This window comes from Monodelphis domestica, chromosome 6, assembly GCF_027887165.1.
Source record: "Monodelphis domestica isolate mMonDom1 chromosome 6, mMonDom1.pri, whole genome shotgun sequence".
NCBI classification, from domain to species: domain Eukaryota; kingdom Metazoa; phylum Chordata; class Mammalia; order Didelphimorphia; family Didelphidae; genus Monodelphis; species Monodelphis domestica.
In genome coordinates this window covers 40,395,755-40,419,897 of record NC_077232.1, presented here as the reverse complement: position 1 = coordinate 40,419,897, position 24,143 = coordinate 40,395,755, and the positions used below count along the sequence as shown (strand labels likewise).

The 24,143-nt window shown below is 42.4% G+C and overlaps 1 protein-coding gene across 1 annotated transcript in view; it reads left to right on the top strand.

The window, feature by feature from the left end:
• The first annotated feature begins 2,494 nt into the window (after window positions 1–2,494).
• Window positions 2,495–24,143, top strand: part of TRIM44 (tripartite motif containing 44) — a 190,774-nt gene continuing 169,125 nt past the window's right edge. Inside the window, exon 1 of the mRNA XM_007497329.3 lies at window positions 2,495–3,456. Coding sequence (XP_007497391.2) covers window positions 3,091–3,456 — 366 coding nt within the window. The 5' untranslated portion in view covers window positions 2,495–3,090. The remainder of the gene's footprint in view (window positions 3,457–24,143) is intronic.

Genomic DNA, 24,143 nt, shown 5'->3' with positions numbered 1-24,143 from the left:
CTCTTAGCCTCTAATGGCCTCCCCTCTCCCCAGCCATGATATGGGTCTAGGCTTCCAGGGACTTACTTGGTAGGGATTTTATGAAGACAAATTGACCAAAAACTCGGATGGCATTTGGGAATGAGTGAAACAGCAGATACGTGAATACAAGGTACAGTGATTGCCACTATAAGTCAGAGTCCATGACAAATTCAGAAATTCTTTAGCCAGAGGAGTATGTAATGAATGTAATTTACCAAATCCTGAAGGATGGCCTATTTGGAACTGTTGTATAAATTCTTGTTTGGGGGCTGTTCGTTCTCTCTCTCTCTCTCTCTCTCTCTCTCTCTCTCGCTCTCTCTCTCTCTCTCTCTCTCTCTCTCTCTCTCTCTCTCTTTAAGGAACATTAAAAATTTACCAACAATCAGAGCTCCGAGTTGATCTGAATAAATAGCTAACCTTCAGGCTTTGTTTATTACCAAGGGCCCCAGGAAAAAGTCACCAGAGTGACAGGAAGGGCCCAGGAGCATGGAGCACGACTGAATACCAAGTTTCCCTTTATTCTGGGGACCTTTGAGAGCCTTTGATAGACCGGAGGGTACCAGATGTCATTTTTCACTGCATTGATTGTAATTGGATAAGATGTTGGCTAATAAAGGAACATCATGCAGTGAGATGTAGGTGATCTCATGAGCCTCTGGAAGGGGAAATGAAATCAGTCACAAAAGTGAAAGTATAATTATTGGGGAATTTATCCCTCTGGCTGTTGAGTTCAATTCAAGAGGCATTTATTAAGCCTTGCAGTTAAAGTGAGAGGACTTGAGTTTGAAACTCAGTTTTGTGCAAGTTGTTTAAACTTTCTCCTGGCCTCAGTTTCCTTGTCTGTAAAATGAGGAGGATAGACTAGAAAGTCATAGAGAACTCCTCCAGCTCTGGATTCAGAATCCCACAACTTCAAAAGGCTGGTGTCAGCAACAAAGGTTTGGATGGGGAAACCAGAAGGAAGAAGAGAGAAGAGGGGGTGTCCACAATAAGAAGGAAATTGGTTGAAATCAATTCCCAGACAAAAAAAAGAATAGACGGGTCAGGCTAGAGGTAAGCAGGTCAAATGGACAGTTGGGTTCTCACCTCAGTGCCAAGAACAAAATTAATTCCCCTGGAAACCCTATTTGTATTCCTGAGCAGTTGGTTGCTAGAGAAAGAAAATGATTTGCATGCTGGTGCCATTGGGACTCCCCGAGGCTGAGAGGTTTCTCTCCTCTTAATTCTCCCTCCTGTCCTTCTCCCTTGCTCAACTGCTGTCATGGGGCCTGAGGGCAGGTGAGGATACAGGTAAAGTCAAGAGCCTCTGGGAGCAAAAGATACAAATGCAATGTATAGTTTATTTTTTTTTTATTAGGTGGTTGTTGAATAGTCTCCATATGGGGCTTCAGGAGCAAACACAAGAGCTGTTTGGGAGGCCTCAATCAATTCTGTGCTGGAGTGTTTTTGTGTTTTTTGTTTTTTGTCTTTTTGGTCTGGTAAACAGCCCACTTCTCCTGGATCCCATGTTGAGTCGTGAATAGCAGACAAAGCAATTAGAGAGATTAAGACACAAAAAGACAACAGATTTAGGGGCTTGCAGGAAGGGGTGTCCTCAAAGCCTCCAGCAGAAACAAATAATCATCACCCAGAAATCCCTTGGTGTGAACTTTTGAGTGCTAATCTACTTTCTTCTTTCTCAAGAATAAAATATAGGGTTGGGGGAGGTGTTGGCCAGGAGCTCCAGGGTCCCAGTCTTCTTGAGTTCTTGGGTGAGTGGGTAGAGAAGGAGCTGAAGAAGGGAAAGAGAGGGCAGTATATAGGGAGGGAAAGAGAGAGAAGAGGGCCATTGCCACTTTGAATGACTTAGGAAGTGAAAGGAGTCCTTCCTGACTTGAAAAGTGAAAGCAGAACCCAGTCCCTGACTCTGGGAGCCTGACACATAAACCTACAACTGTGGGTATTTAGGCCTGTAAAGAGAAAAAAGATGGAAGGGATTAGGAGGAAGAGTGGAGAGAGAGGAGAAAGAAGAGAAAGCGCTATGTCTGTGTGTGTGAGAGAGAAGGAGAGAGCTAGACAGACAGACAGACAGACAGAGAAAAAAAGAGAGAGACAGACAGAGACAGAGACAGAGAGGGGAGAAACAAGATGGGAGGGAGGAGGGAAAGAAAAAGAGGGAGAGATAGAGGAAAAGAGAGAAGAGAGGAAGAGAGAAAAGGGGAAGACAGTGAGAGGAGGAGGGAAGAGATAGAAGAAGGGAGGGAGAGGGGAAAGAGAAGAAGAAGGGGAGAGGAAGAGACGGGAAGAGGGAAAGAGACCGAGTATCTGAGACAAAGAGAGAGGAAAAGAAGGGGAGGGGGAAAGCGACAGAGAGAAATAGAGGAGAGGGAGAGAAAGGGAAGAGAGAGGAGTGAGGGAGACAGAAAGAAAGAGGGGGAAGGGAGAGGGGAGACGGGGGGGGGAGGGAGAGAGAGAGAGAAAAAGAGAGAGGGAGGGAGAGGAGCCTTGGAGAGCTGGGCTCGAAATAGAACGGGACGGCAGAGACAGGGACAAAGGCAGGAGCTGCAGAGCAGGAGGGAGGAGAGGAGGGAGAGACACGCCGAGAGAGGGAGGGGTGCAGGGCAGCCAGTACAGCCAGGAGGTCCCGGTCCCGGGGTCCAACGTAGGGAGAGGGAAGAGAGCGCAGGAGCTGAGGGTTGAGAGGGAGCTGCAGGCACTGCTGGGCCGGGGTGCCGCTCGACTGAGGCAGCAGCAGCAGCGCCTGCCGGAGGGGGTTGTAACGGAGCTCAGGGGAGAAGGCTTTTCCCCGCAGGAAGTCGCCCGGCAGGGGAGGAGGGAGTGCCAGGAGGAAGTGGAACCCCAGTGGAGGCTCTCCACCCAGGGCGAGGAGAGAAGGGGCGCTGCCGGGCCTGGGCGCGTCTCTGCTCAGTCCCAGTCCCCCCCCCCCCCCCAACTCCCCACCCCCGCCGGAGCTCTCCATGAACAGAGCCCCGGAAGCTTGGCCCTAGTGCTGCTGGACTATGCCCTTCTAGGTGGGCGCCAGCTCCTAACCCCCAGCCCCCACCCCCGGCCCTTGGAGGTCAGGGCAGCATGGCTTCGGGAGCAGGTACGGCCTTCGAGGACCTCCCCCACGATGGCACGTGCGACGCCTGCGAGCCGGACGAGGCCGAGCGCGCTGTGCAGCTCTGTGACAGCTGCGGCTTCTGCTACTGCCCAGCCCACGCCCGGGAGCACCGCCAGCGGTACCGGAGCCATCGGCTATGGGACTATGGGCCCCTAGATGGGGACCGCAGGGAGCCCGAGAAGCTGGAGAGAAAGAAGTGCCTCGAGCACAACCAGGAGCTGAGCCTCTACTGCAAGGAGGATGAGCAGATCATCTGCGTCTTGTGCGCCATGGTAGGCTCCCACCAGCAGCACCTCCTCAGCACCCTGGACGAAGCCTACAAGACCCTGAGGGTGAGGATGGGCCCTGGGGAGGAACTCTGGGACCAGACAAGGGGTGGGGACACCAGCCTCACCCTTTTCATTCCCCGAGTTCCAGATCTGAACAGGTTAGGGCCTCATGGGAACCCCCTCCCCAAGCTTGGGGAAGTCAAGGCACTCTGTTTAAAGATTAGGAGACCACGAGAGGGAAGATGGAGCTGGGGTGGGGGGAGAGCACCTGGGCAAGCAAGATGTAGGGGAGGGACCTCACCCTTTTCATCTCCCTCCTCCCCCATCTAAATAGATTAGGGGCTGATGGGTTGACCCTAGAGGTCCCGTCACTCTGCTGGAAAACCAGGAGACCAGGAAGGGGAAGATGGGACCCTGGTCCATAACCTGTGTTAAGCACTGGTGTCAGTCAGTAGGTTTGGACATCAGCCTCCTCCCTTCCCCTTCATCCCATTTCCCACATACAAATAAGTTATGGCTTTCTGGGGACCCCCTCCCCAAACTTAGATCCCCAGGGACCTGTTTACATCAAGAGTAGTAGGATTCTAGATCACTTAGCTTATTTTTAGGATGAGGAAACAAAAGCCAAGAGAGACTCAGGTGATCTAGCTAGGATCACAGATCAAGAACTGATGGGAAGGAGAGGTCACCAAGCCTAGTCCACTTTATTGTTACACATGAGGAAACTGAGGCATAAGACCCTTGAATGACTTAGGATCCTGGATGTAGAGCTGTTGAGAACCTGGGAAGCCAGGTAGCCCAGACCCCTCATTTTACCCCTGAAGTTAGTATAAACGATTCTTGAGTCACATTACACAGATGCCAAGTCTGTGATACATGTGAGGCCAAAAAGGGTTGAATTGCTTACCTTTAGGAGTCCTCCCCTGAAGACCTCCTAGACCACTGTCTTATCACAACCATGAACAGAAGCTAGGCAAAAGGGACTCTGAGCACCCATCACCTTGCTCAATGCTTGGCACATAATAGGGATCTGATAAATGCTTGCTGATCGATCCATTAACGCCTTCATCACAGTGATGGCTCTTCCCTTTATTAATAGAGGGAGAAAGCCTTTTGTGCTTTTAGTATATGGTTTCATGAGCTGGACCTTTAAAAGTCTATGGATTTGAAGCTGGACAGCACCTTAGTGGTCAACTAATCCATTCTTATGTATACAGTTGATGAAACTTAGACCCAGAGAGGGACAATGATTTGTCCAAAGTTGCATTGTAGCCTCCTCAAAAAAAAAAATTCTCTTGAGGACTAACTTTTTGGTGATAAACATTTATCATTTGAAAGACAAATTTCTAACTGGTAGGAATTTGTTATTCTATCCATTGTTGTTCAGCTGTGTCTGATTCTTCATGATCCCCTTTGGAGTTTTCTTAGCAGAGACACTAGAATGGTTTGCCATTTCCTTCTCCATTTTATAGTTAAGGAAACTGAGTCCAATAGGATTAAATGACTTGTCCAGGTCTCGAAGCTAATAAGTATCCGACACTGGATTTGAACTCAGGAATATGAATGATTCCAAACCTACTATTCTGTCCCCACACCATCTAGCTGCCCCATTCTTCACTCATACTTAAGGCCTTTTCCATTTTTCAGGGACTTTTAGAGTTTATGCTCCTCTGGTATAGTCTTAGAAAACCCAGAAGTGGCTACTGGCCATGATAAATCAGTAGTATAGGGCCTTACTCAAGGCTCCTAGAGGTCAGAAAGTTAACACATGAACAATTTAACCCCTGAAGCATCTGCCTCATGTATATCGTAGGCTTAGTATCTGTGTGATTTAACTCAAGGATCATTTCTTCCAGCTTCCAGACTTACTAGCTGTTTAACCTGGGCAAAAGTCACTTGGTCCCTGTCTGCCTCAGTCTCCTCATTTGTAAAGTGAGGATAATAATAGTATCTCCTTTCCTGGGTTGATATAACTATCAAATGAGGTAATATTTGTAAAGCTCTTTGCAAGCTTTAAAACATTATATAAGTACTAGCTTTGTTATTATTAGTAAAGGGGAATAAAAACTAATTAAGGAATATGGTTACCCCCCATGTAGTTTACATCCTATGGAGGAGAATAATACATGCACATAGGTAAATATGATATGAAGTATAATATGATTTGGATAAAGGCACAGGTGTGGTGAGAAGTTTGGGAAGGGAGAAGTCATCTAATTGAAATCTCATTTTTTACAGTCAGAAACTGAGGTAAGAATCAGGTAGCCAAAGAAGCCCAACAAGTCCAAAGGCAATTGATAAAGTATATGTGAAGCTCAAAGGGCAAGAACAGATGCTTAGGTTCTAAGGGGTCTAGAAATCTGTCACTGAATAAATAGGGAGATAGAATGTTGGGGTGGAAAAGGGAGAATTTGGAAAACCAGGAAGATTTTCTAAGTAACAATCAGTCCCATGGATCCTTCATTGTCCAAAACAAATGGCCATGAGTCAAAAAGTTGGAAGGAAGACAGGGAAGTGAGCCAGTATCTGAGAGACATACTCTCTGAAGAAGTTCCCTAACTATGATCCCAATGTGACTGATATGGGGCCCCTGGGATCTGCAGCCATTGCATCTCATCCTATTTCCCATGTCTTGTTCTAATACCTGAACATGGTTCTCCCAGGACCTTTTCCTTCAAACATTGGATCAGAGCTTCTTAAAGCTGGAAGGGGCCATCTAACCCAACGAATCATTTTATAGTGGAGAAAAATGAAGACCAGGGATAGTGAGCAACATATGAGGTTACAGAAGTAATAATCATCATAGGAAGGATTTGAACCCAGGTCCTCTGACCCCAAAGTCAGTATATCCAATGTTTCTCATTGTTACTGCTGCCCACTTACTCATGCCATATTTCTGATTGGCATTAGGTATGGAAGCTGTAGGTTTTTCTTGAAAACAAGACTACGTTTCCTACTTCAACCCAGCATCTCCCTGTTCTCTCTTTCTCCCTCCCCTCAGTGAACAAGAATACACCAGAAAAAAATCAGAACTGGAGGAAAGAAAGGCCCAGGTAATTGGGAAAATTAGTCAATTAGTCAACAAATATTTAATGAACACATCTACCAAATACCCAGCTCTGTGCTAGACAGTGGGAGGGGATGGAGCGAAAAACAACCATGTATTAGACAAAACAGCCTAGCCTAGTTTCCATTTGCATCTCAAGGGCATCCTTGAAGAAAGAGCTAAGAGTGGAATGGAACAGCTGCCTTGAAGAGAAGACAAGATAGGGACTGGGGGCATCTTGAAAGTGGGTGGCAAATATGATGAGAACATGTGTGATTTAAGAAGGGGTGGGAGAATTTTAAGTTTTCCAGAGGGAATTCTAGTTCAGGGCCCACTCTGATGCCTCCTTGGGCATGCAAGGAAGGGAACCCCAAGTTCTCAAAAGCTATATCAATAGGGCATCAGTTCTGGTGGTGGATTGATGGCCCTACAAAGCTGCAAATACTTCCAGAGAGAGCCTGATGAAATGCTAGATGTCTGTTCTCTGAGAACAGTTCCAATAAATCCTAAGCCTCTTGAAGGCAGGACTTCCTCTGTTTTGACTTTATATGTCCAGTGCCTAGCATTGTTCTTGTTCAGTTGCTCAATCATGTCTGATTCTTCTTGACTTCATGGACCATAGCATGCCAGTCCCTTCTATCATACACTATCTCTTGAAGTCTTCCAAGTTCATGTTTGTTGTTTCCATGACTGTTTATCCATCTCTTCCTCTGCTGTCCCCGTCTCCTTTTGCCTTCAATCTTTCTCAACATTGGGTCTTTCCCACTGAGTTCTGTCTTCTCATTATGTGACCAAAGTATTTAAGTTTCAGCTTCAGTATTTGACCTTCCAATGAATAGTCAGAATAAATTTCCTTAATTGCTTATTGATTTGATCTCTGTGCTGTCCAAGGGACTCTCAGTAGTCTTCTCCAGCACCATAATATGAAAGTGTCAACTGCAAAACTCAAGTATTCTTATAAAATCGAACTCTCCCAGCCATACGTCGCCATTAGCAAAACCATAGCTTTGAGCATATCAACCTTTGTTAGCTCAATGGTGTCTCTGCTTTTTAGTATGTTGTCCAGATGGGCCGTATCTTTCCTTCAGAGGAGCAAGTGTCTTAATTTCCTTCATGAACTACAGTGATCTTTGAGACCAAGAATATAAAATCTGATACTGCTTCCATTTCTTTGTTCTCTTTTTGCCAGCAATTGATGGGACTAGATGGCCCATTCTAGGAGGAGGTACCTAGAATATCACCTTCTGTATGAATGCTTGTGGAATTACTGATTAATCTTAACGCAGATCTTGCACTTCTCCAGATTGACTTTAGGGCAATGCGTTTTTTGGTTCAGACAACTCTCAAAGACCTAAGTTGCTTAGGAGTTGTGTTTTACCTCTATGACCTATACCTCTGAGATCACCTCAACCAATGAGGACTCATGTCAACCATTAAGCATTGATGGAGCACACTGCCTAGCAGCCAGCACTTTGCTAGGCTCTGGGATACAAAGATGAAGAACGAAGCAACTCCTGATTAGGAGATGGTTGGTATATAGTTTAGGAAATTGGACTGGCCTTAGCCATTATGAAATTTGGCTCCTGAGGACAATGTCTAGAGACTAGAAGGTCAAGTTTAGCTCAAATCACTTGGGACTTTTGTATTTCCCCCCCCACTGGGAGGCCTGTGTGAAAGTTCTCTGAAAAACACTAAAATTTAGTCTCATTATTTTGACAGTTCTAAATTTTCTCCTTTCCCTCTTGAAACCCAGCTTTCATCCTAATAATTTGTGGAGTGTTGTGGCCCTTTAAAAAGGCTGTATAATTCTTTCCTTTACTCATTCAGCACCTATGAAGAGAGCTGGCCTTGGAGGCATGAGAGATTTGAATTCAAATCCCAACTTGACATGTACTAGCTATGTGACTTTTGCTTAACCTTTCTGAGCCTCAATTTCCTCATCCATAAAATGGGGACAGTGAAATAAAGTGCTTGGCAAATCTTAAAGTAACATAGAAATGGGATTCACTATAATTGCTAACTTGGAAAGATGCAAGAGATAACCTCAGGCAAGTCATCTGACTCCTAGGCATCAATGTCCTCATCTATAAAATGAGTGGGGGAGCTGGATGGCTTCTGAGGTCCAAGCCAACTGGGGACCCGTCTTCCTACTTCTGAACCAGCTCTCCTTAATGGGCGAACAGTATGAATTCCTGAGAAGCACTGGAGAGAAAGATTTGGGTACCACAGTTCCTTTAGACACATCCTGTCATCAAGACAGCATCGCTTGCCTCTCAGCACCCAGGGAAGTCTGTTAAAACTTATCTAGGAATAGCTGAAAAGTTTCTCATATACCAATGAAATCACAGGTCAACACAAAAATATCACCCAATCCTAACTCACACTTAACTTATATAGCATTGGAGATTTACAAATCTTTCTCCTTCTTCTTTTCCTTCTCCTTCTCCTCCTTCCTTTTCTTGTTGTTCTTGTTTTCCACCTCCTACTCCTTCTTTTTCCTTCCATCCTTTTCTCCTCTCTTTCCAACTCTAGATCCTTGATCCTGAATGACCTTGGGCAAGTCCCTTCCCCTTCCTGGGCCTCAATTTCCCTCTTTGTAAAATTAAGGAGTTGGCTTCCAAGGATCCAGGTCTATGTTCCCATGAGCCTAGGCTTCCAGAGGGAGTTAAGCAACTGAGAGGTCTTGGGAGCATCAGAGCAGTTCAAGTGTGGATTCTACAACTTTGCTCCTGACTCACTGGTGTGCTTGGGGCGGCCCCTCCGGGGAGTAGAGGAGTCCAAGTTGGAGTCCCAGTTCATGCATTTCAATGAGTAAGTGTGTTGGGATTCCAGTGCTTGCGTGGTGTTTCCTCCCCTTTTCCTCTCCTGCTCCCCCCCCCCAACTCTCTTCCAATGATTCCAAAAAAGGAATTGGTTTCTGAACATCCTTCTTTAGTACTATAAATCATCTTTTCTCACAGTGTCAAAGGGATGGTTTCAATTGGAAAACCGCTCCAATTTCAAGAAAGATATGGCTTTTGGGAACAAACTTAGCTTCTGTCTGTCATGTACATCTCTTTGTGTGTGTATTCCTGTGTGTGTGATACTATTGCACTATTGTAATTCAGAAACTACCCTGATTTGGGAGTCTCAAAGGCCTGAAAACCAAGAGGAGCATGACTCTTCCCACAAGGGTCTCCATCATAATAAATCCGCATGGCATAGTGGATAAGGCATTGGGCATGGAGTCCATGAGTTTGAGTCCAGCCTCAGATTCTTCCTTGTTTGGGACCTTGGGCAAGTCACTTAATCTCTCTCTGCCTCAGTTTCCTCAACTATAAAATGAGGATAATAATAGCACCTACTTTGCAGGATTGTTGCAAAAAATCATATGAGATATTTATAAAGCTCCTGGCACATAATAGGTGCCCTAGAAATTTTTAATCCCTTATTCCCCTGTATCCATAGCTTTACCTGTCCCCCAATTCTTTTTCCTCTTTTCCTGTCTCCCACCTTTTCAGAATTTTAAAATTGAATGTGAAGGGTCCTAGAGATTATCTAATCCAAACCTTTCATTTTTGGATAGAAGGAAACCACCTCTGTGACTTTGGGGAAGTCAGTGAGGAGATGCAACTGGTTCAACCTTTTCCTACTCACAATTTGTAATCTTTGGATACCCAAAGGGTGAAGGGTTGTTATCCTGGCCCTGCCACTAATTTCCTGACCAATCTCTAGCAAATTGCCCCATTTACAAAGTGAGGGTGCTTCAAGGTCCCTTCCCTCACTCAGGCTCAATTTGTTCATCTGCCTTTTTATTTTTTTTTTATTTTTATTCATTCATGTTTTAAACCCTTACCTTCTCCCTTAGAATGAATACCAGGTATTGGTTCCAAGCCAGAAGAGCAGTAAGGGCTAGGCAATGGGGAGTTAAGTGACTTGCCCAGGGTCACACATTGAGGAAGTGTCTGAGGCCAGATTTGAACCTAGGCTTCCCATCTCTAGGTTTGACTCTTAATCCACTGAACCACCCATCTGCCCCCCATCTGCCTTTTTAAGGGGAACTCCAGTCCTTCAACTGAATCATGCCGAGAGATCGATTCATAAACCAGAATGACAATGTATTCACTCTATTACTGAGATCTTATATTTTCTTTGTTTTTTTTAAATTTTTATCTTTTTTCAATAACATGGAAAAATACTTTTTAGCATTCATTTTTTAAAAAACCTCTCCTTCCCTTCCATCCCTCACTCCTCCTTGAGAAGGCAAGCAATTTGTTATAGGTTATATTTGTGTAGTTACACAAAACCTATTTCCATATTAGCCATTGGAAGAAAATAACATATATACCACAATTTAAATACAAAATACATACAAAGTAATTTACAGGGAAGGCACTAGCACCTGGGGCAATCAAGATGGGCTCCCTATAGGTAGAAACACTGCAGCTAAAGGAAGCTAAAGATTCTGTGAGCTTGATGTAAAAAGAGTTAGCATTCCTCACAACGAGGACAGATAATGTAAAGGCTTGGAACCAGGAGATGGAATGAGGGACATCCAAGGAGCCAAATAATTAGGGATTTTCTTGCAGGGTCATTGTAAAGAAATCTTTAGCCTTAAACATATTAAAGCTCAGTTATTCTGAAGTGTTTAATAATAGAGAAAAGAATCATAGATCAGGACTGAAAGAACCTCAAAAATAATCTAATTTAATTTCTTCATTTTCCATATGAGAAACCTGAAGGGAAATGACTTATCCAAGGTCACACAGGTAGTACTCATAGAACTCAGGTCTCCCGACTCCAAAACCAAGTGCTCTTTCCACCAGACCAGGTGATTGTTTGTTTAATTGAAGCACCAGAAGAAGGGAGTGACACATCTCATCCCACTAAGATTTTTCTACTCCTCCCTTCTCAAAAGAACTCAAAAAGATGTCTATCAGAGCCTCCTGTCACTGGCCTCATAATTTATGACAAGTAACAATTTCCAAGATTACAGTTTATCCTACATTTAGTTAAATGTGATGGCGGATGCTTCCTGGCCCCCTTAATCTCATACATAAGCCAAGTCCAAATCATAGTGTAGGATGGGTAACAGCCAGTGTTCCTGCTAGGCTGAATGTTCTCAGCCACAGGGGACAAAAATACCTCTGCCCACTGCTTGTATTTGTTCTTAAACAACGAAAAGTAAACAGAGCAGCCCTGGATGGTTGTAAAGTAGGAGGTGAAATTTGCCTTAGGTTCCTCCTCCCTCTTCTTTCAGGATGGGTAGAGGATGGAGAGAGTGCCCTTGAAGCAAAGAAGACCCACATCTGTAGCCCCATAGTGCCTGGCACACAGTCAGCACTTACTCAACATAATATCTACCCATCTCTAAGACTATGAGCCTCAGAAAACATGCTGCTCTGCATGGTTAGACAGTCAGTCAACAAGCATTTATTAAGTGCAGACTGTAAGCTAAATTCTGGACATGTGAAAAGAAGCAAAAATAAGGTCCCTCGAGGAGCTCTTGTTCCAAAATTGTACATATGAAGTGGACAGTGTAAACAGTGGAGGGAATTTCCTTTCCTGGGAGTTCCCATAGCAATGAAAGCAGAGATCCTGTCCCCATCCCGCCACCTTCCCATTCCTCCTTAAACAACTCTCCCTACCTCATTTCATTTCAAAAGTTTGTTTTTCTCTTCCCCACATGTATATGCACAGTGCTTGGCTCATAGTAAGTGACTGAGAAACTCTCTTTGAATTCAAGCAAATGGCTGGTGGGTGCCAGTCACCTACTCCCTGCCTGCTCCCTCTCCATTGTCACAATCCAGATGTGTCCTCGGGAAGGTGGAATTGGAGCTGACTGGAGAGCCATTCATTCTAGACTGGGGACAAGCCTGAAGAAGGTCCCTGGGGTGCCCCTAATCCCATCTGCTTCTGGGGCCAGTCTGCTACCTCAGCCCTAAGGGGGCAAGAAACTGGAAAAACACCAGGCTAGTTGAAGTGGGAGAATGGGGGCTGGGGTAGAGAATTGTGTACTCCTTCAAAAAGGAGGAAGATCTAAACTGGAACTTGGTTAACAAGAATAATTAGTCAAAATTAGAAGTTACCAGAGGGACCACTTCCTCCCCTCGCCTTTCCACACAACAGCCCCAGGTACAACTCTCCGTCTCCCACCTTCAAGCATTTTCCCCATACCTAGGACACTCCCCATCCTCATCTCCACCTTCTGACTTCCCTGGCTTCCTTCAAGCCTCAGGTAAAGCCCTATCTTATTCAAGATGCCTTTTCAGTCCTTCCTTCCTTCCTTCCTTCCTTCCTTCCTTCCTTCCTTCCTTCCTTCTTCCTTCCTTCCTTCCTTCCTTCCTTCCTTCCTTCCTTCCTTCCTTTCTTTCTTTCTTTCTTTCTTTCTTTTCTTTCTTTCTTTCTTTCTTTCTTTCTTTCTTTCTTTCTTTCTTTCTTTCTTCTTTCTTTCTTTCTTTCTTTCTTTCCTTCCTTCCTTCCTTCCTTCCTTCTTCCTTCCTTCCTTCCTTCCTTCTTTCTTTCTTTCTTTCTTTCTTTCTTTCTTTCTTTCTTTCTTTCTTTCTTTCTTTCTTTCTTTCTTTCTTTCTTTCTTTCTTTCTTTCTTTCTTTCTTTCTTCTTCTTTCTTTCTTTCTTTCTTTCTTTCTTTCTTTCTTCCTTTCTTCCTTCCTTCCTTCCTTCCTTCCTTCCTTTCTTCCTTTCTTTCTTTCTTTCTTTCTTTCTTTCTTTCTTCTTTCTTTTTCTTTCTTTCTTTCTTTCTTTCTTCTTCCTTCCTTCCTTCCTTCCTTCCTTCCTTCCTTCCTTCCTTCCTTCCTTCCTTCCTTCCTTCCTTCCTTTCCTTTCTTTCTTTCTTCTTGCTCTTTCTTTCTTTCTTTCTTTCTTTCTTTCTTTCTTTCTTTCTTTCTTTCTTTCTTTTCTTTCTTTCTTTCTTTCTTTCTTTCTTTCTTTCTTTCTTTCTTTCTTTCTTTCTTTCTTTCTTTCTTTCTTCTCCTCCCTCCCTCCCCCCTCTCTCTCTCTTCTTTCTTTCTTTCTTTTCTTTCTTTCTTTCTTTCTTTCTTTCTTTCTTTCTTTCTTTCTTTCTTTCTTTCTTTCTTTCTTTCTTTCTTTCTTTCTTTCTTTCTTTCTTTCTTTCTCTCTCTCTCTCTCTCTCTCTTTCTTTCTTTCTTTCTTTCTTTCTTTCTTTCTTTCTTTCTTTCTTTCTTTCTTTCTTTCTTTCTTTCTTTTCTTTCTTTCTTTCTTTCTTTCTTTCTTTCTTTCTCTCTTCTCTTCTTCCTTTCTTTCTTTCTTCTTCTTTTTTCCTCAATTTCACTCTTAGAATCTTAGTATTGGCTTTAAGGCAGAAGTGTGGTAAGGACTAGGCAATCAGGGTTAAGTGACTTGCCCAGAGCCACACAGCTAGGAAATATCTGGAGTCAAATTTGAACCCCAAACTTCCCATCTCCAGGTCTGGCACTCTATCCCAGTCCTTTATAATCTTTAGGACTTTCCTTCTATTGGTCTATCTCCAATAAAGAGTTCTCTAAATTGTTTTTTTGTTTGTTTTGTTTTTCTGGAATGGACACAATACAAAAGTAGGCAGACTATAGGCCACATTTCCTCTTCAGGTACAGAATCTTAGAATCTTTGAATTGAGAGTGTCCTTAGACTTCCTGTGGTCTAAACCATCCCACACAGGAATCCAACATATTACCGCTGAGTGCAGCCTTATGATCTCATCAGTGTAGGGAACTTGTGGCATGTTAAGTCCCTCCACCTAAGCAGACCAATAACTTGGCTTTAACTCAGATTGGGATCAAGAGTTCTTAAATTTTTGTTCCTTAATGTCCTGGATTCTCTTTGGAAGTTTAGTGAAGCCTATAGACCCCACCTCAGAATAATATTTGTAAATGATGGAAGAAAATAATATATTTCCTCAATTATTAGAGATTGGCTGATGGTGAGAGTTAAGAGTCCATAAAAGATCCAATTTCCCCCCCCACATCCAAGTTCAAGGACACCCAGAAATCTATTGAGGACTTCTTGGAGTCTGTAGACCCTAGGTTAAGGTCTCCTGCTCTCTGGTCTCTTGCCTGGGTTCAATCTCAGAATAGCCTGTGGATCCTTCCTTTTTGGGGGTATAATCTTATCAGCCCACTTCCCCTCTGTTCCTTCTCCAGTCTCTCTTCTGGTGAGTAGGCAGACAAGTGAAATACTGAGCACGCCCAAGAACTGACTCTTTAAAGGATGCGCCTGCTTTACATTTCAGTGTCCTGCTGGTGCAATATAGGCTAGCTAACCAAAACACAGCTGGTGGGGCTAATTTTAGGCCCACCAGCCTTGCTAGCGGTCCTCCTGGATGCTATCTGTTTCTTGGCAGCAGAGAGAAGAGGAGGGGGAATGGGGAAGAGAGGGAATTGAGGCTCCTGCCCTTCATTTTCCAGTTGGGACTTTTAAAGCAGATAATCCCAAGTAAAGTTAGAGACTCACAACCCAAGTCTCTCCTGCTGTTCCCGCCTGAAGCATGCAAAGCTAAAAGAGTTTGCATTTTCAGAAGAAATCCAGTAACCCAGTGTCAAGATCAGCCATATAAGGAGGAGTATTTTGTTTGTTTTTTAGGTACTAGTCTGGATTTTCTACAAACCACTGAGGTATGATCCTTGACAAATTGCTTTCTCTCTCCAGGCCTCAGTTTCTTAATCTCTAAAAAGATGATTTTATGAAAAAAAAAATTTTGGCCACTGTATGCCTTTGAGAAAGTCACTTCCTTATCTGGGTCTCAGTTTCCCCAGATGTAAAATAAAATGAACCCCAACCCTATGCTCCTATGACCAGATGGGCTGACTTTCAGTTCTGTCTCTGCTTTTGTGCTCACTATGCCCCATACCTGAGATGTTCCATGCTCTCAATACTGCCTTCGTTAACTCAGCTGAAATCTCATCTAAAGAGACCTTTCCCATCTTTCCTCTCTGTGAGACAGGATTGTTTTCCATCTGTCTAATCTGGACCTAGTCTTTATATGGGGTCTCCCTGATTTGAATGTGAGTTCCTTGTGGGGCAGAGAATTGTCCTTTGTAATATTTGCTTAGCACTGTGCCTGACTCATAGTAGGTACTTAATTAATTAACTTAACTTGATTTGCCACTGTAATATTATTAGATGAAAAGGAAGGTAAGATCTCTTAACAAGGAGGTCCTCAGGGTCTCTACCACACACACATACAGGTAAGGCAAGACCATTCTAGATATCCAACTTTTTTGGTTTCTTGGGAAGTCAGGGTGCTGTGTTAGATCTTGGAGTCAGAGAACCTGAGTTTTCATCCCAGATCTGCTACTCACTCCCTTTGTGACTCTGGACAAGTCATTTCTGCCTCCACCTCAGTTTCCCCTTCAGTAAAACGGGGAAATTGAATTAGATGACCTCTAAGGTTTCTTCTAGTTCCAGGTTTATAAATCTTATGACCAGGCTGGGAGAATCTGGCACCATCTATGTGAAAAGTTACTCTCTGACCCTTGGCAGCTATCTGGGACTTTGGAATGAAGTAAGTTGTTTTTGCTGCTCAGGATGCTGCCTGTTTTCCAGCACTTTTCTGAGCTGGAGAAAACATCTTCTTTCCCATTTCAGTTTCATCAATGACTCCTCCTGACTTTTAAGCATGTACCTTCAGGTGTTTGATAAACACTATTTCAAGCAGAAGCACATTGTAGGACTGTCTTCACCTACTTGGTACAGTCTTCCCCCTCGCAAGAAAATGTGAACAAAATATTTTGATTATTGTTTCTTCGGAGACGTAGATAGATGTCAGCAGAATGGCGACTGGGTGATGGATTTTCTTTTCCAGAAATAGAAACTTATCGAGCCCCTCTTTTAGGGCAGGGGTTTTTAACCTAGAGATTCCCAAAGGGGCACATTTATAGATTTAGTGGGGGATTGGGGGGGAAGGTCTGTAAACTTGAATGATTTAAAAAAAAAAACCTCACTCCCACCCCCAATAAACTTTGGTTTCCTTTGTAATCCTACATACTTTACCTTATGCATTTAAAAACAATTTTCTGGGAAGGTCCCTTCCATAGCCTTCACCAGAAATTGTCACAGGATCCCATGACAAAAAATCTTTGATTGATTTATCAGTCACAATCTATGCCTGTGGAGGGAACACTGACTCTAATATGGTCCACTTCTTTGAAAACAAGACACTTCATAGACATATTTACTTGCTACATGACAAATTCCTAAACCACTCACAGCCTCAGTTTCCTAATTTGTAAAATAGGAGTGATAATAGCATCTACCTTATAGGATCATTATAAGGATCAGATGAGTTAGCATAGGTTCAGTGCATGGAAACCCAAATGTGCTATGTAAATGCTATTATTGTTATCATTATTATCATTATCTTGTCTCCCTGGGACATCTCCAATATTATCTGGTGGCATCAGATTCATGATCTCAGATATTTGGAAGCACTGGAATATTTTCATATATTATTTTAGGGTGCTTTTTCATATCATTATAGATTTAGAGTTAGAAAGACCTGCAGAGACCATTGAGTTTAATATTCCTCTTTAACAAATGAAGAAACTAAGTTCTTCACCTCCCTTTCAGAGAAGCAAAATTACTTGCCCCAAGATCACACAACTATTAAGTGCAAGAGGAAAGATTCCTGACTCTGAGGAAGAAAAGGAAGGATAGAGAGGAGGGGAAGGAGAGTGGAAGGGAGAAGGAAAGAAAAGAAGACAGAAGAAGAGAAGAGAGGACAGGAGAGGAGAAGAGGGGAGAGAAGAGAAGAAGGGAGAGGAAAGGAGAGGAGAGGAGAGCTATTCCAAGTATATTATATATAGAGAAATATGAACCAATATGGTGGATAAAAGATGATGATAATTAGTATATGCCCTGTCTTTCTCCTTCTCTGTCCCAGTTGCTTTGGTTCTTGCCCTAGGTTGAAAAGGTGGGAGGTGGGGAGAGAAGGGACAAAGTAGTCCTGTCAGGAGCAAGAGACTTATCTATTTGGCCTACGATGGCTAGAATTTATTACTATTTTTTGTTTAGATCTCTAGTTTAAGTTTTAGAGAAAGGCCCAGTTTTACCAGAGTTAGTGTATTTTTTCCAATTCTTCAGTTTCCTCTTCTAGAAAATGAAATAAAGAAATCTTCCCTATCTACTTTATAATATTATTTAGTGCAGATTTAATTCATGATGGATTTATTGAGCATAAACTATATGCTCTGCACAGTATCAATCCCTGGGCAAACAGCAGAAGAGCCTTTGACAGCCACTGCCCTCAGAGAGGGTTTTTTAATAATTATATTAATCCAGTGAGACTGCTTAGAAAGCCCTTTGAAGATCATGAATTACTCTACCAATGGGAGATTCTCTTCTGAATCATAACAAAGCATGGTGTTTAGGAGCACCCACAGTCCTGGGGCTGAGTCAGACATGGAGGAATGTCTGTCAATTCAACATGAGCCCCTCTTTACACCACATTCCATGGAGGAGGACAAGGAAAATAAACAAAATCTGTCCACCATCTCCTCCTGAGTTCTTGGATTGCTCCCCACATCTATGTTTCTTGACTAATTTTTTGTATTTGTCCCAAGCATGAGTAGAGTTATTGGTAAACCACCTTCAGAAACTGAATTATGAGACCATATCGTGTGTGTGTGTGTGTGTGTGTGTGTGTGTGTGTGTGTGTGTGTGTGTGTGTGTATTATCCATGGAACTAATTTCTGAGACTTAGTTTGCTCATCTGTAAATTGAGGTGTTAGATTAGATGGTGTCAGAGGTCCCTTCTAGATCTAGGTCTATGACACTAAGTCATTATTTCTTTGAGTCTCAGTTTCTCCAGCTGTTAAAGAGATTAGATTTAATGGCTTCTGATGTCCCTCCTAGCTCTAAGCCAATGAACCTCTAGATCCAATGAACACCAAGATCTCCACAGATTCAAAATGGCAGGTGTCCCAACAGGCAATGAAGAAGGTTGGTTTGGTGACTAGAACACAAAAAGAGACATCAAGGAAATTTTCCAGGAAATAAAAGAGTCAGAAATAGAGGCGAGTCCAGGTAGAGAGAGATCTGATGAAGTCTGAATGCAGATTGAGGCATACTTTTTTTATCATTTTCTTTATGTTTCTTGCTTTAAAAATTTTTTTGCAACATGGCTAATTTGAAAATCTATTTTGCATGACTTCACATGTATAATTGATATATTGCTTGCCTTCTCAAGGGGTAGGGGAGGAGTGGGAAGGAGGTAGAGAATTTAGAACATGACATTTTTTTCAGTGAATGCTAAAAAAATAATTTTTTTAAAAAGAAAAGTAACAGAGGTGGGCCGATCAAGCGACAAGAATGAGAGATGATGCTAACAGATTTCTACAGTATTTTAAGATTTGAAAACCATGTTTATCTCTGAAATTCTGTGAGATGAGGAGCTGAAATATGATTTCCATTTTAACAGTGAGAGAACTGAGACTCCAATGTCACACAGCAGGTCCACCACATCCTCTGATTCCCACTCTATATGGGATGGGAACTAGACCTGTGACTCTATTGATATAGATGAGGAAACTCCCTTCACCAATACAAGTCAACCCCTCCTGTGCAACTTATAGTCTTAGAGAGTTGCCTGAAGGACTGAGAGGTCCTTATCTAGAACCAGAATATGGGTCAAAGGGAGGGAAGACTTGGAAGCCAGGCCTTCCTGGCTCTAGGTTCAGTCCTTTATCCACCTTCCCCTCCTACTTCCCTAAAGGACTGAGTTTTGATTTGTAGAAAGAGCTTGGGTATCTTGTACTTTGTATGTCTTTCTGGGGACTTATATAGCCTTCCTTATTGTATTATACTAATTTGGCCTTCTCTCCCTTGGAGAGATCTCCTGGGGCTATTTCCTTAGTTGGTAGGGTTTCTGATTATAAACGTCAATACTATACTGGGATCCATGATTTTTTTAAAAATGAATATCACCTACCAATGTTCGTTAAAATGTATCTCATTTCTGGAAGAGGAAGAAAAAGAAAAAAAAATAACTTCTCTTTCTTCCATACTGAATCCTTTCTTGTAAACAAAGAAAAACAATCAAGCTTTTATTGGTCAGGTCTACAGTTCTCTGCCCCAGTAGTCCCCCACCTCTGTCCTGAGCAAGCAGGTCTGTTTTATTCTAATATCTAATGATATTTACATTTTTATTGTTTATTCTCTTTATTCTGCTCAATTTATTCTAGCTCAGTTCTTACAAATCTTCCCAGGTTTCTCTGAATCCCTTATTTCTCACTACATAACAATAATACCTCTTTATAGAGAGTTTTTTAAATTATCCTCCAATTGATGGGTACCCTCTTGGTTTCCAGTTCTTTGTTATGGGTTCGACCTCTGCCTTTGAAATGTTAAAAAGATTCATTAAAAGGCACTGCAGGGGCAGCTAGGTGGCTCAGTGGATAGAGTCCCAGGCCTGAAAATGGAAGGTCCTGGGTTGAAATCTGGCCTTAGAAACTTCCTAGCTATGCATCCCTGGGCAAGTCACTTAACCCCATTTGCCTAGCCCTTGTTGTTCTTTGCCTAGGAAACAATATTTCTATCTATTCTAAGTCAGAAGGTAAAGGTTATTTATTTATTTATTTATTTTTATATTTAAAAGGCAGTGAGGACATGCTGGACTTGGAATCATAAAGATCTGAGTTCAAATCCCACTTCAGACACTTCCTGGCTGGTGTGTATATGACCCTGGATGAATAATTTGATCTCCTTCTGCTTCAGTTTGATCCACTGAAAGATGATCATAATAGCACCTACCTCCTGGGGTTGCTGTGAGTAGCACGTGAGATCATGCCTGTGCATAGTGAATTTTATAATACTTAATACCAGCTCTTTGATGGCAAAATTTGTTTCATTTGTGCCTCAGTATCCCCAGGACCTAGCAGAGCATCTCACACATCAGTAAATGTTGTATTGTAAATAGAACAACCACAACTAAATGATGCTCTGAAATGATTACAATCAAAGGTGACCCTAAGGAAGAGATAAAAGAAAACACCTGGCACCCTGACTTCCTCTTTTGTAAAGGTGAGGTAGCAGGGATGTGGAATATAACATCAGACTTTTTTTTGATATGTTGGATTTTTCTCTCTCCCTTTCTTTCTCTTATTATTTGTTACTATAGGGAAAGAGTTCTCCATTAGACAGTGGAAAGGAAAAGGATATTGGCAGATATAATTGATTGAAAACCAAAAGTTAATCAAATGAAATTTATGTTACCAATGGATAGAAGCCCCGGTCCTCTTTTTCTGAGGAGTCTAGAGCCTGTGCTACTTTCCTCCTGGTAGTCTGATTTCCCTGGGAGTGATGGACGCTGATTCTTTGCTTATTTCTCTGTGTGTTAATGCATGCTGGTTTTCTGGGAGGAGCCTGGGGGACTAAGGGTCCCCTTCTCTCCCAGTTGGAGCAGCATTTGGCAGAAAACACTCTCGCTGGCACTCCCACTGATTCTCATTCTCCTTTCTGGGGCTTACAAGTGTAGTCTGGAACATTCTGATTTCTCACTCCAAAGCAAGGGGGATGGGTGGGGATGGCTTTAATAATAATAATAATAGAGTGGCCTTATGCTGTAGGGCTGAAACTGTGCCCTAGAAGCTGGAATGTTGCAGGGTGGAGGGGGAGACAGAGCTTTCTAGGGACAAGTGACCGGGTTGCTCAGCCAATGAAAGGAGGATTAGGGAATGACGTCATCAGCCAAGCTCATTGTCTGCTTCTCTCCGGGAATCTGGACCCTGTGTCTAGCAGGTTAACCCTTTCTTCATTGCCTCCAGGCTGAGGATCATGGAAAGGAACCCCAACTTCCAGTCCCTGCTTTAACAGATGAGGCATCTGAGCCCCATAGAGGGGAACTCACTTGTCTAAAGTTGAGATTGCAACTTTAGATTACAACCCATCCAATCTTTGTGTCCCAATGAAATGGAATAAGATAATAAGAGGGATAATTATTACAATGTATTTATATAAAATATGCATGCAATATAATTTAATAAAATGTAACAGAAGATATCCCCAGCACTTAGTATTGTATCTGGCACACAGTCAATACCTTGTGGTTTTTGTTTTTGTTTTTTAACCCTTACCTTCCATTTTGGAAAAAAGATGAGCAGTAAGGGCTAGGCAATGAGGGTTAAATGACTCACCCAGGGTCCCACAGCTAGGAAGTGTCTGAGAGCAGATCTCTGTGTCTAGCTTTCTATCCACTGAGCCACACGGTTGCCATCACATGGCTGCCCCCACATCTTAAACACATAAATATTTGCTACCTGAATTTCTTAGACTACATCTTACTCATCAACTAGTATTTATTTAATTTTATTTTTCCAATTAACATTTACTAAGTGGCTCCTCTGTTCCAGGTGCTGAGCATTCAAAGACAAAAGGCATTAGAATGCAGTGAAAAGAGCACTGAATAATGGAATCAGGTGATCTGGGTTCAAATTCTGCCTCTGGTGCTTATTTGTTGTGTGAAGTTGATCAGACTTGACCTCTCTGAGCCTCTGTTTCTTCATCTATAAAATGAGAGTGTTGAACTAGATGGCTTCTGAGGACTTTTCCAGCTCAAGTGCTATGATGATTCTGTCAATAAAGTGAAATAACTCCTGCCCACAGGGAGCTTACATTAATATGTTATATATATATATGTATACACATATACACACACACACACATATATATATATATATATATGAACAGAAAAGGTCAATTTTAAAGGAGAGGCAATAACAATTGGGTCAATAAGTCAATCAATAATAATTTAATAGGTGCCTAATATGGATCAGATACTGTCCTTAAGCACTTATTAAGTGCCTACTGTTTTCTGTCACTGTCCATAAACATATTAGGTGCCTACTCTGTGCTATGATAAAAAAGCAGCGTATTCAAGGGGGTTCAAGCAAGGTTCAGAGGTGACCTTTCTGTAGTAGTACTGGGCTAATAGGATCATCAGGACCTCAGGTGTCATTTAAAGTACTTCATTTTATAGACAAGGAAACTAAGACCCCAAAGAGGGTGAGATATCCACACATATATGGAAAGAGTTCAGTCTTTTGTTTTATACTTCACTTTCATTTCTAAATCTATTCCCTCCTAAGGGCAGATTTCACTAGGAAAGGAAACTCTCTGGTTGAGAAGGTCTCTCCAGCAATGCAGAGAATTGCCTGGAGCACTAAGAGTTAAGTGACTTGCCCAAGGTCACCCTGCCAGTATGTGTCAGGTGCAGAACTTGAACCCATATGATTCTGGCTATGCCTGACTCTCTTATTTTGTCATTCGGCCATCTCTGAGAGAAACAGAGAGAGAGAGAGAGAGAGAGAGAGAGAGAGAGAGAGAGAGAGAGAGAGAGAGAGAGAGAGAGAGAGAGAGAGAGGGAGACAAAGAGACAGAGATAGCTATGAAGAGAAAAGCATAAAAGCCAACATATCTATAAAGTCTAACTGTGAATACAATGTCCCACATCCTCTGCAAAAAAAAAAAAAAAGAATGCTATATGAATTTTCTCAAGAGAATAAAGACTTTGGGGAACTCTATTAAGACCACAAACCACTGTCCTCTCAAATGCCTTTTGTTCAATAGGAAGGCCAAAGATGTGATCTAAGGTCCCAGTGAGGACCTTCTCTGACCCTAAGGTGAAAGCTGGTCTTTATGGCAGTTATTGGTCCTAATTATGTCACAATAGACTTAAGAGGAGATTGATCTATTTGATGGTAACACAACGTGGCCCTGGTATAATGCAGCTGCTACTTTTATTTGGCTGTAGACAGGTCGCACCATGTTTCCAATTCAGGAAACAAGGTAACACTATTTAATGGTTTCAGATATAAATAGGCTGGGATGCAGAGTGGGATTTAGAGCTGGCTTTTAAGTGAAAAATAAAACTGAGGCTGCCGCTAGTCTTAGCCTACTGTCTTAGGGAGTGATGGGATGAGACTTGTCCTCTGTAGGAATGTTATTTGGCAGCTCCATGAAGGGCATTAGAGAGGAGAGAGGACAGGAGTTGAGGGACCACTGAGAAGGCTATCGCAGATGGTCCAGGTGAGAGGTGATAAAAGTCAGAGCTAGGATGGTAGCTGGGTGGGTTGGACCAAATGCAAGAAATGTGAAGATAGAATCTCTAAGGCTGGAAAGCTCATTGGAGGGGGAGGTCAAGGAAGAAGGAGAGAGACAAAGGTCACCTAAATCACTATAACTGGGAGGAGGAGGATGTCATTGACAGAAATAGGAGGAATAATAAATAATAAATAGGAGACAGAGGAGGCAATGAGTTCAATTTTCATATATGTAATAGAGATGGTAGATATGATTTCAGTGGTCTAGGAAATTCCTTCCACAAATGTAAGTTGCCTTAGAGAGTTTTAGAGAATGCTGACCAGTAAGTGACTTGCAAGGTACAATTTGAACTCAGGGCTTCCTGGTTCTGGGACTGGTTCTTTATTCATTAAACTACACTGCTTCAAAGGACAGCTGAGTCTGTCTGGATGCATTAGCTAGGCATAATGGATGTAAAATGCTTAGCAAGCTTAAAGAGCTTTATAAATGGGAGTAATCATTATTTTTTATTTTGTAGAAGTAATTTTGAAATGGGGGGATAAATGGAAGTCATCATTATTTTTATTTTGCATGAGTAATTTGAAATGTTGGTGGGATAAATGGAAGTCATTATTTTACAGATGTAATTTTTAAATACTGGTAGGATACCCAGGTGTAGATATATAGCAGGCAGCT